The sequence below is a fragment of the Papio anubis genome, chromosome 8 (assembly GCF_008728515.1).
Source record: "Papio anubis isolate 15944 chromosome 8, Panubis1.0, whole genome shotgun sequence".
Taxonomy (NCBI): domain Eukaryota; kingdom Metazoa; phylum Chordata; class Mammalia; order Primates; family Cercopithecidae; genus Papio; species Papio anubis.
In genome coordinates this window covers 107,859,624-107,872,244 of record NC_044983.1, presented here as the reverse complement: position 1 = coordinate 107,872,244, position 12,621 = coordinate 107,859,624, and the positions used below count along the sequence as shown (strand labels likewise).

The following is a 12,621-nucleotide window of genomic DNA, read 5'->3' as shown; positions in this document are numbered from 1 at the left end:
CAACGTTGCCCAAATTTATTCTAACCTTTGAAAACACATTATGCTCCAGATTATTTTTCTACACACCTATTTTGTCATTAAGAATGGGCTTTAGAGTTAGGTAAACCTAGGTTCAAATCTCAAACCTACCACTTAATAGTCATACAGTTACTGAAAACATTACTCAAGATTTCTAAATCTCACCTTCCTCACCTGAAACATTCTGATAATAATAAAAACTTACATTCAGTATTGCTATAATGACTAAATTAGATAATGTTTTTAAATTAAATGATTGTTTATAAAGCACTCAGCACAGTGCTTGCCCCTGCAAGTGTTCAGTGAATATTCATGTAATAGGAATATATTTCAGAGTCTGGAAAAATATTTGCAAGAAATGTAGCAAAAGATTTTTGTATAAGTGACCTAATTTTTATTTTCAACAACCTTTTTGCTGGGCAGTGAGAAAACCAATCTAGGTCAATTCAGGATAAACTCAGTCAATTCTGTATTTGCCAGTTCAACGTCTGCACATATTTTGGCATCAAGACTTCAAGTTGTCAAAAATGAAAAGTGTGTTTTGTCCTAGGGCATTATCTGTTTGTGGCAGCAGCTGCTGTGCTCCCTCATTTGCTACTTGTTCTGAAGTCAGCAGTACAATTGGGCATCTACTGCTGGATCCCAGTTATCCCAACTGCAAAACCTCTTTGCATCTACCAGCTCTCTGCAGTATATTCTGTTCTGCTCATAAGAAGCACTTTTCAATTACTCTGTATATGAGACTGAGTTATGCCAGAATTCCACGTGACTGGCTCAGGCTCAGTTGTCCCACCAACCGCACATACCTACTGTTTTTTTTGTTTGTTTGTTTGGTACCTCTTTTCTGCAAGCATGTTTCCTACTTTTCTGGGCTCCAGATAGAAAGCCAGGTACATGTTCCCTGTTTTCTAATTATTGGTATTCTATTATTCTTCCACCCAAAAAGGATACGATGCAAGGTCCTGTCTTAGAAACCTAAATCAGAACCTAATTAATTTGTTCTCTACTTAACTCATCTAGGGAATGTTTCTCTAGTTTGTTTGGAGTCTGATTATTTTATTTTTTTCAAAGTGACATAGGATATGTCAGAAATACTGAACTTCTTTCCTCACTCTCACTTGTAAATATGTAATCTAATTAATTATTTCAATTAACATTTATAAGAGGGGTTTATTATATGTAGGCTCTATGCAATTAACATCGAATAGCTCCCATTGTCAGCCTGGTAGAATGAAAATTGAATATCAATGAGAAATACTATTTTCTGTTTTCATTGTTGCTGTGTTTGTTGTTATTTTCAAATAAAAACTAAGGACAATGTTCAGAATAAAGGAATATAGCAGAGCATTCCTTTATTCTTTGGAAAAGAATTTATTCTATTCCAAAATTCAAGGCAATCTTTTTACCATGGTTAGCATTGTGTAGTCTAAAGACTTATTTCTTATGCAAAATGTAGACTATGGATGATTATGGAGAAAAGTCAATAAAGTAACTCAAAATTACTTTTGAAACTGGGAGAGAAAATGTTAGGAGGAATGATGTGATATTTATTAAAAATTAGATACTCAAAGGACTTGATTAATAACATTCTTGTAGAGATATGATAAGGTTATTAAACTGTTATTTTCTAAAATGTATTATTTTCAAGTTTCTTTCCTATCTATGTGTGAGTCTTTGGGAGTAGCACTTGTGAGAGCGTATTGTTAAATTTTCAGTAATTTTGAGAGCTGATTGTTGAACATAGCCAGTACCAAAAATTAAGTTATATTACAATTAGATTGTAATTAAATCACAATTAAATTAACTTAAATTATATTAAAAACAAGAACAATAAATACAATTTTTTTAAATTTCCTAATTATTGTACTACTTTTACTATTATCTGTGCTTTTGAGGTTATTTATGTATATTGTATCCCTATGGTAGAAATACCACGCCACACTGTGCCCCGTCACGTCTCTTCCCAACTGCACATTCAGTGACATCACATTCACATTCAATGATAGCTTGATGTTGGCCAATGGGAATATTTACACTGTGGAAACTGGCAAATGCTACAAAACATGACTTAACTTGTTGTTTGCTTATTATATAGATGTAAGTGGAAATGGGATGTGTCTGTGGCCATTACATTATGAATAGCACTACATATTGAAGAAATTTTTTTTCAGTATTTGAAAACTATTATTCAATTAACCAATAGTTGCTCATATCATTTACAAATTCAGGAAGTTCTGACATAACCTTGTTTTTGATTTTTCACTTTCCTTTTATTTGTTAACATTAAAAACAATCAAGCAGTATTTATTTAGGAAATACTCTTGTTTGTCAGTTGCAATCATAAATTGCATACACAAAAGTCTGGCAAAAACAGTAAAAGCATTCTTTAAAAATCAATTAGTTATATGAAATGTACAGTCATGAATATTGTATATTTTATTACCATTTGTACATTGCTCGACACCTCCCTAAAATCAGGGATTGGAAAACAACAGTGTGAGAGCCAAACTGGGCCTGGCACTTGTTTTTGTAAGTAAAATTTTATTGGGAGAAAGCCATGTCCATTCATCTGCATATTGTCTATGACTGCTCCTGTGCCACAATGTCAGGACTGAGTAGCTGTGACAGAGATGGTATGCCTCCCAAAGCCTAAAATTTTATTTTCTAACCCTTCTTAGGAAAAGTTTGTTTATTGCAATAAATGCTATTTTAAAAGCCTTATGTACAAATATACACATTTAACAGTTTTTTGTTGTTGTTGTTTGTTTGAGAGCTGGTTGTTAAACATTTTTTAGCACACCAGTGATCTTATATGTCCAGCACACATATCTGCCAATTCTGCTTGCTATTCATTGGAATCTTGTATTAATTCTCCCCTCAAAAGCACTCTCAAAGTGCCAATTTGTATAGACTGCTATGTTAGGCCTCATAAAACCCTTCATCCTCTTCCATTAAGTATCAGGAAAATAAAATGATTTGTAATAAGCTGCAGAACTTTAATGTAGAGTTGGAACTTCAGCTCTATTATAGAACCAAAAACCGCTTGTCCCTGGAAAGCTGGTCCTTCATTGTTTCCCTCCTCCTTCACTAAAACATACTAGCTCATATAATTGAGAATACATTATGTAGCTACTTTAGAAACCTAAATAATTGAATGCAAATAAAAGTTCTCTACTCTATTTTACATTATCTTTGCAGAGAATATAAAAAGTTTTAGAATAAGCCTTTTTTGATTGACCATTATAAAAATTGTTGTTTATTTTATATGCACACTTGACATCTAATTCACCTTTTTAGAAAATGTATTTAATTTCCAAATCAACCTATAAAACAAATGACCAAAAGTAAGAATGCTAGGATCCAAGAACAGGAATAATTTGGAGGTTTATATAATTATACATATATGTATGTGTAATTTCTGTCTTCATATTTTACTTTTATATTTACTTTCTGCTCTTGGATTCAGGTTAACACCTCACTTGCTAATTCATTAGATAAATGAGTTAGAACATGCTTTCTGTTTATATATTTATATATCATTCACAACAGCAAGAGTTTGGGGTGTTGATAAGTAGTTTGTTATAATATGGTTTAACCTACTGGATTTAGGAGAGTCTGTCCACCATAACTAATTTCAGGACCAGATTTATTACAAACAGGTTTGACAATTAAAACATGGCAATGTTAAGTTTTAGTTTGTTCTGGTGTAAATAATCAGACAATTACAACATCTTAACAAATTAGAGTCTCGTCAAATAATTTCATTAACATTAATAAAAGTCATCAATACCTTTCATGATATTAATCCTTAAGTCAATTTAATAATAATAATATACATTAAAGAAAAAGGAGATTACACGTAAATAGACAAAAACAAGCTTAAAGATCTTGATTTTAATTAGAATAGAAATATGAGCAGTAACAGTCTCAAATAAAAGTCCTATTGCTCTAGTCAGACCCAATTTAATCACTTTGTACTATATATTTACTTTTGAACAAAAGGCATATTTTGTTCGTTTTGTTTTCTTATTTGTATGCTTGTATTCATGACTAGTTTAAAAGTAATTTATCTTTGGTTATACTGCTTTATCCCTTTGTTGCCTTTAGGTTTTCATCTATTTAACTACATTTGAAGGATTTTATTTATGAGTTAAATAGCATTGACTTGATCATTACTATAAAACTCTTCTCTTTTTAAAGGCTTCCTAATTAACACTTGCCTTTCATTTTGATTAAGCAATTTTATGCATGTTTCCAAAATTTCATAGTTGAATGATCCAGTTTCATTTTATTCTGATGATTATAGTGGAGCTTCAACAGTATTTGTTTTCTGCCTTTTGACTCAACAATGTTAAATACATTGTAGCTAGCAGATTTTGGTGCTGAATTAGATTCACCCAGCTGAACCTAAAATAATTTTTATTTCCTGAAAGTACTAGCTCTTTCATCATGCCCTTTCTTTAAATGATTGTTTTTAAAAAAAATGTCTTATAAAAAGTTTTTCTTAAAAAAAACCCAAAAAACATATATATAGGTACTGCCTGGTTCAGTGGCTCATGCCTATAATCCCAGCACTTTGGGAGGCCAAGATGTAGAGATAGTTTTAGTCCAGGAGTTCAAGACCAGCCTGGGCAGCATGACAAAACCCCATCTCTACAAAAAATACAAAAATTAGCCAGGCTTGGTGGGGCGTGCCTATAGTGCAAGCTACTTGGGAGGCTGAGGTGGGAGTGTCACCTGAGCTGGGGGAAGTTGAGGCTGCAGTGAGCCATAATCACACTATTGTACTCCAGCATGGGTGACAGAGACCCTGTCTTTAAAAAAAAAAAAAAAAAAAAAAAAAAGGTATACTGTACGCTTCTAACCGAATATACAGAGAATTTTGTGTTTATATATATTTTTTTATTTTTAGGTTAAGAATGATGTCTTACTATTTTATTTTTTTTTTAATTTTAGTTACAGCACCTAACACAGACATAGAACTAAATAACTAAATGTTGACTTATTTTGTTACTTTTTACATTGTTACATATAGGAAAAATTTATATGTATAAAGTAATGTTTCTACTATCTATCATTAATTTTTGCTTTTCATTACTCCTGAAGATTTTTTAAAAATTAGGAAAGACTTTTTAAAGAAATTAAAAACAAATTTCAACAACCAGTTTTTACTTCCCCAGTTACATTAATTACTTGCTCTATTTATATTCTCCCTTTATTTGGCTATTTTTGGCAAACTGAAAGTTATTACAATGTATCCACACATAAATAGAGAAGTAGTTTTATCCAAGAAACAATTGTTTATATTTTATTTATGTTTATATTTTTCATAACAATTAAATTATATGTTGGTGAGAAGTTAAGGGTAACACAAGGAAAATATTATTGGGGATATCTCGATAATATCACCACAAATAAGATCCACTGGATCTAGTGGTTAAATGATTTGATTGTGAGTGTGCAGCTCTAAACACAGAATTTATATACTATGTAATATAGAATCATAAAATAAATGTATTCAGAAGCATACTTCTAAGAATACTGAACATTTGAAACTGACAGACATGCAAGTTATATTTTGCCACAAGCAAGGTTTTCTTACCTCTGAATTATCCCCAATGACTACTATTCTTAAGAAATGAAAAGTTAAATGTTATGTAATCAAACCAAAATCATGCATTCCTGAGCTACCAACCTCAACATTTGGTTTGATTTTGTTGAAGACAGAAATTCTTGCTGATAACTAAAACAGAAACTTATTTGCATGATAAATTAGATTCCTCCAGGGATTCAAGGTATCCCCTGATAATATTAGGAAATTTGTGTATACAGCCCTCTAGTATCCAAATACTCTCAAGAGTAAATGTACATTTTTTAAAAACTTGAGAGTGTTTATAAAAAGAGAGAGACCAAGCAATGTTTGCTGTTAGGAATTCAATGACCATGTCGCCTTGAACTTAAGACTCTCAATTCCTCACTTTCTCTTATTTCTACCTTTTCTCTCTGCTGTAAAGAACAAGTGAACAAACTGTAGAAGCCTAGAGGGTATACATAAGTCTATAGATTCCATCAATTACAAATGGAGCGTGCAAGAAAGTCCTTATCAGTGGAGACTTAGAATTTCTTTGTAGAAAATGTTTAGGGTAATGTGGTTAGAAAAAAACATTTAGGGGCCCTGGAAAAAAAATTGGCATAACCTTAACATTAAATTCTAATAAAGATACTTTGAAAGAAAGGTTAATTATACACAAGTTTTTATTTAAAATCATATTAAAACATTCTAAATAAATCATCGGATTAAAACCAACTATCAATTATAAGAAAAATATACAGACTAATATAATAATAACAAAATATTCCATTGTATACCACCTAGAAATCATCTCTTAGGTGACATCAATGTAGTTATGGAGGAACACTTATGCTATGGCAAGATCCCTAGATGTGGAATCTAACATAATTTTTACTCTAGCACCAGGCCATGAGTAAGTAAGGCAATCTGAGCTAACAGACCAGTAATTTCAAGCAGTATTCTCCACTTTTTCTTGTTATTATTGTTCACCTAAGAAGCCCATGAAACTCCGTGAAACAAAATAGTATAGAATAAAGTCTGTCAGGGAGAGTTGATCTTTAGAGAACCACAAATCATTGTAATATCTAAAATATTATTGCTCCCAAGAACCAATTTTTACACCTTGGAGGTCATACTGATTATGTTGGGAATGCACGCCTTACAGGAAAAGGAATGGTACTATGCATTGTTGGTAAACCCTGGATTTAATTACTACATACTTTTTAGAAAACTATCTAGAAATATATGAACATGTCGCATATTTCATATCCCATATTTCTGGAATCCCGTATTTCTAGAACTTTTTTACTGAAGCACAAGTACCGAAAAACATGAGGTTACAAGTAAAAGAGTGTTTGTATCAGCATTACTTGTAGTAGCAAAAACTTGAGTTCATTAATACGGGAATGGTAGAGCAAGTTATGATGGAGTCACTATACATCTCTCAAACAGAGGAATTTGTATTACTGACCTGAAGAGATGTCTATAATGCATTAATAAAAGAAAAACAAATTAGTACAGTAAGTAGTTATACCTTCAGAAAAATGAGAATGATGTGTGGGAGCTTATCAATTTCTTTATTGTGTATTTTTGCTTTATTAAGTTGTTTCTAAAAGCATTTAGAACTCCTTTAACTTAATATTTTTTAAAATGTCAAATATGAAACAAGTTAACGAACATGGAAAAGTTACAACTGCACCAGACACAAATATATTTTATATTAATCATGTTGTTGGAAAAGCAAGTGTTTGATCTCCTTGAGAAAGTTGCAGAGAAACAGCCAACTAACCAAGTAACCAACTTTCAAAACCAATCTTTAGGTAGATATTCTTAATTTTAAATTGTCTCCCAGAAAAAGCATTTTTAAAATAATAAGAATAGAAGCTATATCACCTGATTTAAGTCTTACTTAAAGTATACTAAGCTTGGAATTTTAAAATTATACATGTGAATTATAACTTCCTTAACTTTGTGTTCATAGAAACCAATATATTTAGTTGTCCTTAGGAAATGTACTGATCTGATTTAGGAAAAGTACACTTTTCTCTTTTTCATACATGTAAATACATGCTCTGAATTATTATTGACACATTTACATTTAAATTATAAATATATTTTACAGATTTACGATGGAAAAGATAAAACAACTCATCTACTAGGTGCCTTTACTGGTGCATCTATGCGTGGACTGACACTTAGTAGTACTTCAAATCAGCTCTGGCTAGAATTTAATTCCGATTCTGAAGGGACAGATGAAGGCTTTCAACTTGTGTATACCAGTAAGTATTTTAGAAGAGTAAAATGGTCAAACACTGGGGTGTTGCATGTATATTAAATAATTACATTGCACAAATTGAAATGATGCCCAATATTTGATGATTAATTTACAGCTCCTTTCTACATATATAATTTTGTGTGACCCTAACAACAGCCTGGTAAGTTACAGGTATTTTAGTTATTGCCATTTTACAGTTGAAACAACTCAGTTTGTTTTACAGAGGTTAAGTAATTTTTGACTCAGAGTTTATTTTTAAGTAGCAAGATTCTCCTCATCCAATATTTAAGAAATACAATAAAACTTTTGTCAGATGGAAATCCAATGTTTGAACTCCCATCTTTAACTACAAAAATGCATACTACAAAAATGCAAAAATGCAGATAATCAAGTTCAATGATTATCATTGGTCAGTTATAAATGATAACTAAAAGGCTTCAGGTCATTTCACACTAAAGAGTAGCTAAGGCTTTCAGTTTGCTCTGCTTTTGTGTTGACTTGTTTTATAACAAATTCTTTCTCACAGATCTATTAACTCATTATATTAAAGTCAGCTATTTTGACTATTTAAATAAGTTGAAGTTAAAACACTAAGAACCAGAGGTAGGTGGGTTACATCAACTGTTATATGAATTAAATGAATGTGTTTTACTAGTACCATAATATAAGAAACAGACTAATTACACCAATGAAAAATAAATTCTATTCAAATAGTATATTTCTTGAGTTTCTACTCTGTTCAGGATTCTGTGCTAATAAGTTAAAGTGCATATAAAAGAGGTGTTACTTCCTATGTATTTAATAAATTTACAATCTATCAGATCAAACTGATTCTTGGAAGGTCAGCGCACTCGTTAATGTTGTATAGCAAAATAAGTAGCAATACTCAAAAATCTTTATTGCTAGAATGCTTGAGAAAATCTACTGACTCCTATAAATTTTCTCAAGAAGTCAGATGAATGGAAATTATTGTAGAAACTAAGAGGTTAAAAATGTTACAGTATCAAAGATAATCATATGGGAGCTTAAAGGGAATTTGAATCAAATTATAGTTTGTGTAAAGAGTCTATCTTAATGGTATAAGAAATAGGAGCCAAGAGAATATACTGACTCATTGTATGAAAACATTTTTGTGCATAATACTGAGACATTATCTATTTCTTTCAGGGCTTTTCTTTCTACCTGTTAAAATTGTTACATCACTAACATTAACTAAACATAAATTAACAAAATGAATGCTGAATACACATTTTTAAATTCTCATAACTATGTGTACAACGTGATTTCTTATGAATCTTCCTAAAGAAAAATAATAGTCCAAACAAATTGTGTTTACAAGTATTGTTATGTAATGGACTAAAAGTAATGATATTGAGTACTATTGCTCAAATGTAATTGGTGTGATGTGCTCAGTTGGGAAAACTTTTTTCTTTTTTTTTAATCTGCTTTCCTCTTTCTCTTTCTCTGTTTTCTAACACGGCCACTGATGATTTTAAAGTAATATCAAAATGAATGACACAACGTTTACATAATGGTTTTTGCTCTGCATCATTTTGCATTTCTTTTCTTTTCTTTCTTCTTCTTCTTCTTTTTTTTTTTTTTTTTCTTTTTTTGAAGACAGAGTTTCACTCTTGTTGCCCAGGCCAGAGTGCAATGGCGTGATCTCTGCTCACTGCAACCTCTCCCTCCCGGGTTTCAGCAATTCTCCTGCTTCAGCCTCCCTAGTAGACGGGATTAGAGGGGCCCACCACCATGCCTGGCTAATTTTTGTATTTTTAGTAGAGATGGTGTTTCACCGTGTTGGCCAGTCTGGTATCGAACTCCTGACCTCAGGTGATCCTCCCGCCTAGGCCCTGCAAAGTGCTGGGATTATAGGCGTTAGCCACTGTACCGGGCCTGCATTTCTGCTTGTCTAAAATATTTATGGGTTTCAAAGAGGAAATCTGGATTTTTTTTTTGTTTTGATACATGACATCTATGTAGCTTGCGATTACTGATGAAAAAATAGTGGCCATTGTAGGACATACCTATATTTGAAATTATATGGGGTGCTCAGGTGTCTGGAATGAATAAGATCATTGACTTTATTGTCTTTAGTTTGAACTGTAGAATTTTAAAAAATATATATTTTAATTAGCAAATATTTGAAGTCACACCTCTTTTCTTAACTAACAATTAATTAATAATTGTCCATTAAAGGAAATGTGTGTTTATGAAGATTGGAAACTATAGAAGTGGGAAGAGAGTATAAATCCGTCACTCTTAAAAAGGGAAAACTTACATTTGTAAATATTTTTCAGTCTTAGAAATAAAACTAAAAATTTCAGTATCATATCTGTAACCAAAATGTTGATAGCCTACTTCCAAGGTATCTTTGGATATCAGTAGACAATTCTGTGAACCAACAGTTGGGTTCTGAGCTGTATTCTGTTGGGAAGGGCTTTAGAAACAGTGACACATCTGTTTTTAAGTGTATTTGTTCCTAAGTATTACTTCTTATTTTTATAGCAGCAACTTTTCTACATATCTGCAACGATCTAAATAGTTAAACGCAGATTTCCTAGCTTTAAAAGTAGTTTGTTCCCATCCTCCAAGTATATACTATTAGTTTTCCAACCATAGCACCTGTGCCCAGGCTATTTTCTTTTTTGTGCATGTCCTACTGACTTTGGATACCAATTGAACTTCAAGATCCACCTCAAATATTTACTCATGAATGCTTATCCTGATTCTCTCAGCTGGAATTAGCAGACATTTCAATATTTCTTTTGTGCTAGTTTATATATGCAACTAATATAACAGTTATCACATTGCATTGTGGTTATACTTGTTTGCAAACATATGTGCATCGTTCTTCAATAGGCTATTTTCCTTCATAGCATCTTTAGTCCATTTAGTTCAATTGCATCTTTTTACATATTCTTGATAAATTAAGATGTCATCTGAATATGAATTTTATAAAATGCTTTCATGATAGTAAAATGGTTCTATTAAGCCACATATTTTAAATATTCACAAAATTATTGGAAGCAGTAATTATTCAATTCCTGAACATGATAGAACGTGCATCAGTGGTTCACATAGGGAAAATGGGAAAGACCAGGATTTCGTGTTTAAATGCTCATATCCAGTTATTCTTAAGGCCAACTCTAACCCTGTCCATTCTGTGGTACATTTCTCTTACAATGATTCCAATTTCATTTCTGAAATACCTAACTGAGAGAATAATAGGTATTGCAGAGGAGGTCACAGTACTCACATTGAGAGAATCGGAACAGGAGCGAGAACATTTGTCTAGGGAGGATCAGGTAAGACTTCATAAAGGAGGCCGTATTAAAGGTCGGGTTGGTGGTTCACAGAAAGAAATGGTGGGGAGTATTACAGACAAAGAGAAAGGAATGAGGAAAGACACAGAGATTAAGAAGAACATTCAAGGAAAATAATCTAATTCAGATTAATCCCACATATCTTGATGCTTCTCACAATTTCTAGTGGGGGAACAAGCAGACTTTTTTTGGCCATCCTATCAAATGATACCTGCACTATTTAATGATAGTCACTTTCTATTCCATTATCTATTTTGTTGAGTTAGCAACATTTGCCATTGTCTGATTGTTTTCAGTTTTGGGTAGATAAGATTGCATTTGACTGAGATAAAATGAAAAAAGTATGTTAGAACAGACCTTTAAAGTGCATTTTATTTCAATTATCTTATTGATCCATTCATTATGTAATTGCTAAGTATAGCAAGTGGCCTGGTACACACAGTGACTTAAATGTTGCTTTTGGCTTTAAGTGATGGAAAACCTTACCATGGCCTAAATAATCAGGGTTTATTTTGTTCATATAAGAAAAAGTAAAGAGTGAGAAAGTAGGTAGATCTTGATTCAACTATTTAACAAGATCAACAAGGATTTTGCTCCTGTCTTTCTGCTGTGGCATGTCTAGAGGGTTCACTTTTTATTTTCATGTTTGTGGTAACATAGTCATAATTTGGCTACTGTAATTATGGGCATGTTTAAGGCATGAAGAAAGGAAAAATGGGTAGTGCCAGCCACATAGACTCCTTTTATCAGAAATACAAAATCTTTCCTGGGAATCCCTGTAAGATACCCTCTTATGTCTCTATCCAAAACTGGGCCATATGGTTCTGCCTTAACTTTCCAGCAAAGCAGCCTGGAATATTCAGTATGTGGAAGACTAAATAATTAGTTTAACTTTAGACTATCATGATTCACTGCTGGATATAGTTAGATTATAGCTGGGAACAAAATCAGAGTTGTTAGCAAGGAAGAAGGGAGATATTGAGAAGACAACTTACAGTATTTACTGCAATGTACAGCTAGTTTAATCAGTATTTTTAAAAAATAGGTTAAAGATACTGAACTAATACCTGCTTCTATGATTAATAGTGTCATGGAAGGCCAGAAACTCTTGGGTGTTTATAAAGGAAAAGTATATGGCTGACTCATGATTAATAGTTTTAGCTCTACTATGCTAAGAAGACTGTGAGCTTCTCTAATCTCCTTCCACCAACAAATAAATTATATGCATACCTAGTATGAAAATCGTATACCACACTAGAGGGGCAGAAAATATCCCATTCCCTTTTCATTTTTTCTTTTTTTTCTTTTTTTTTTTTTTTGGTCTCTTGCTCTGTTGCCCAGGCTGGAACCTCTGTCTTCTGGGTTCAAGCAATTCTCCTGCCTCAATCTCTTAAGTAGTTGGGATTACAGGTGCCCACAAACATGCCTGG

General features: G+C 32.2%; 1 protein-coding gene across 6 annotated transcripts in view; it reads left to right on the top strand.

Annotated features, from left to right (window-relative positions):
- The window catches only part of CSMD3 (CUB and Sushi multiple domains 3), a 1,287,556-nt gene that overhangs the window by 932,780 nt on the left and 342,155 nt on the right, over nt 1-12,621 (top strand). For all 6 annotated transcript variants that reach the window (XM_021942876.2, XM_031650139.1, XM_031650136.1 and 3 more), the window contains one exon: nt 7,713-7,869. In XM_021942876.2, coding sequence (XP_021798568.2) covers nt 7,713-7,869 — 157 coding nt within the window. The remainder of the gene's footprint in view (nt 1-7,712; nt 7,870-12,621) is intronic.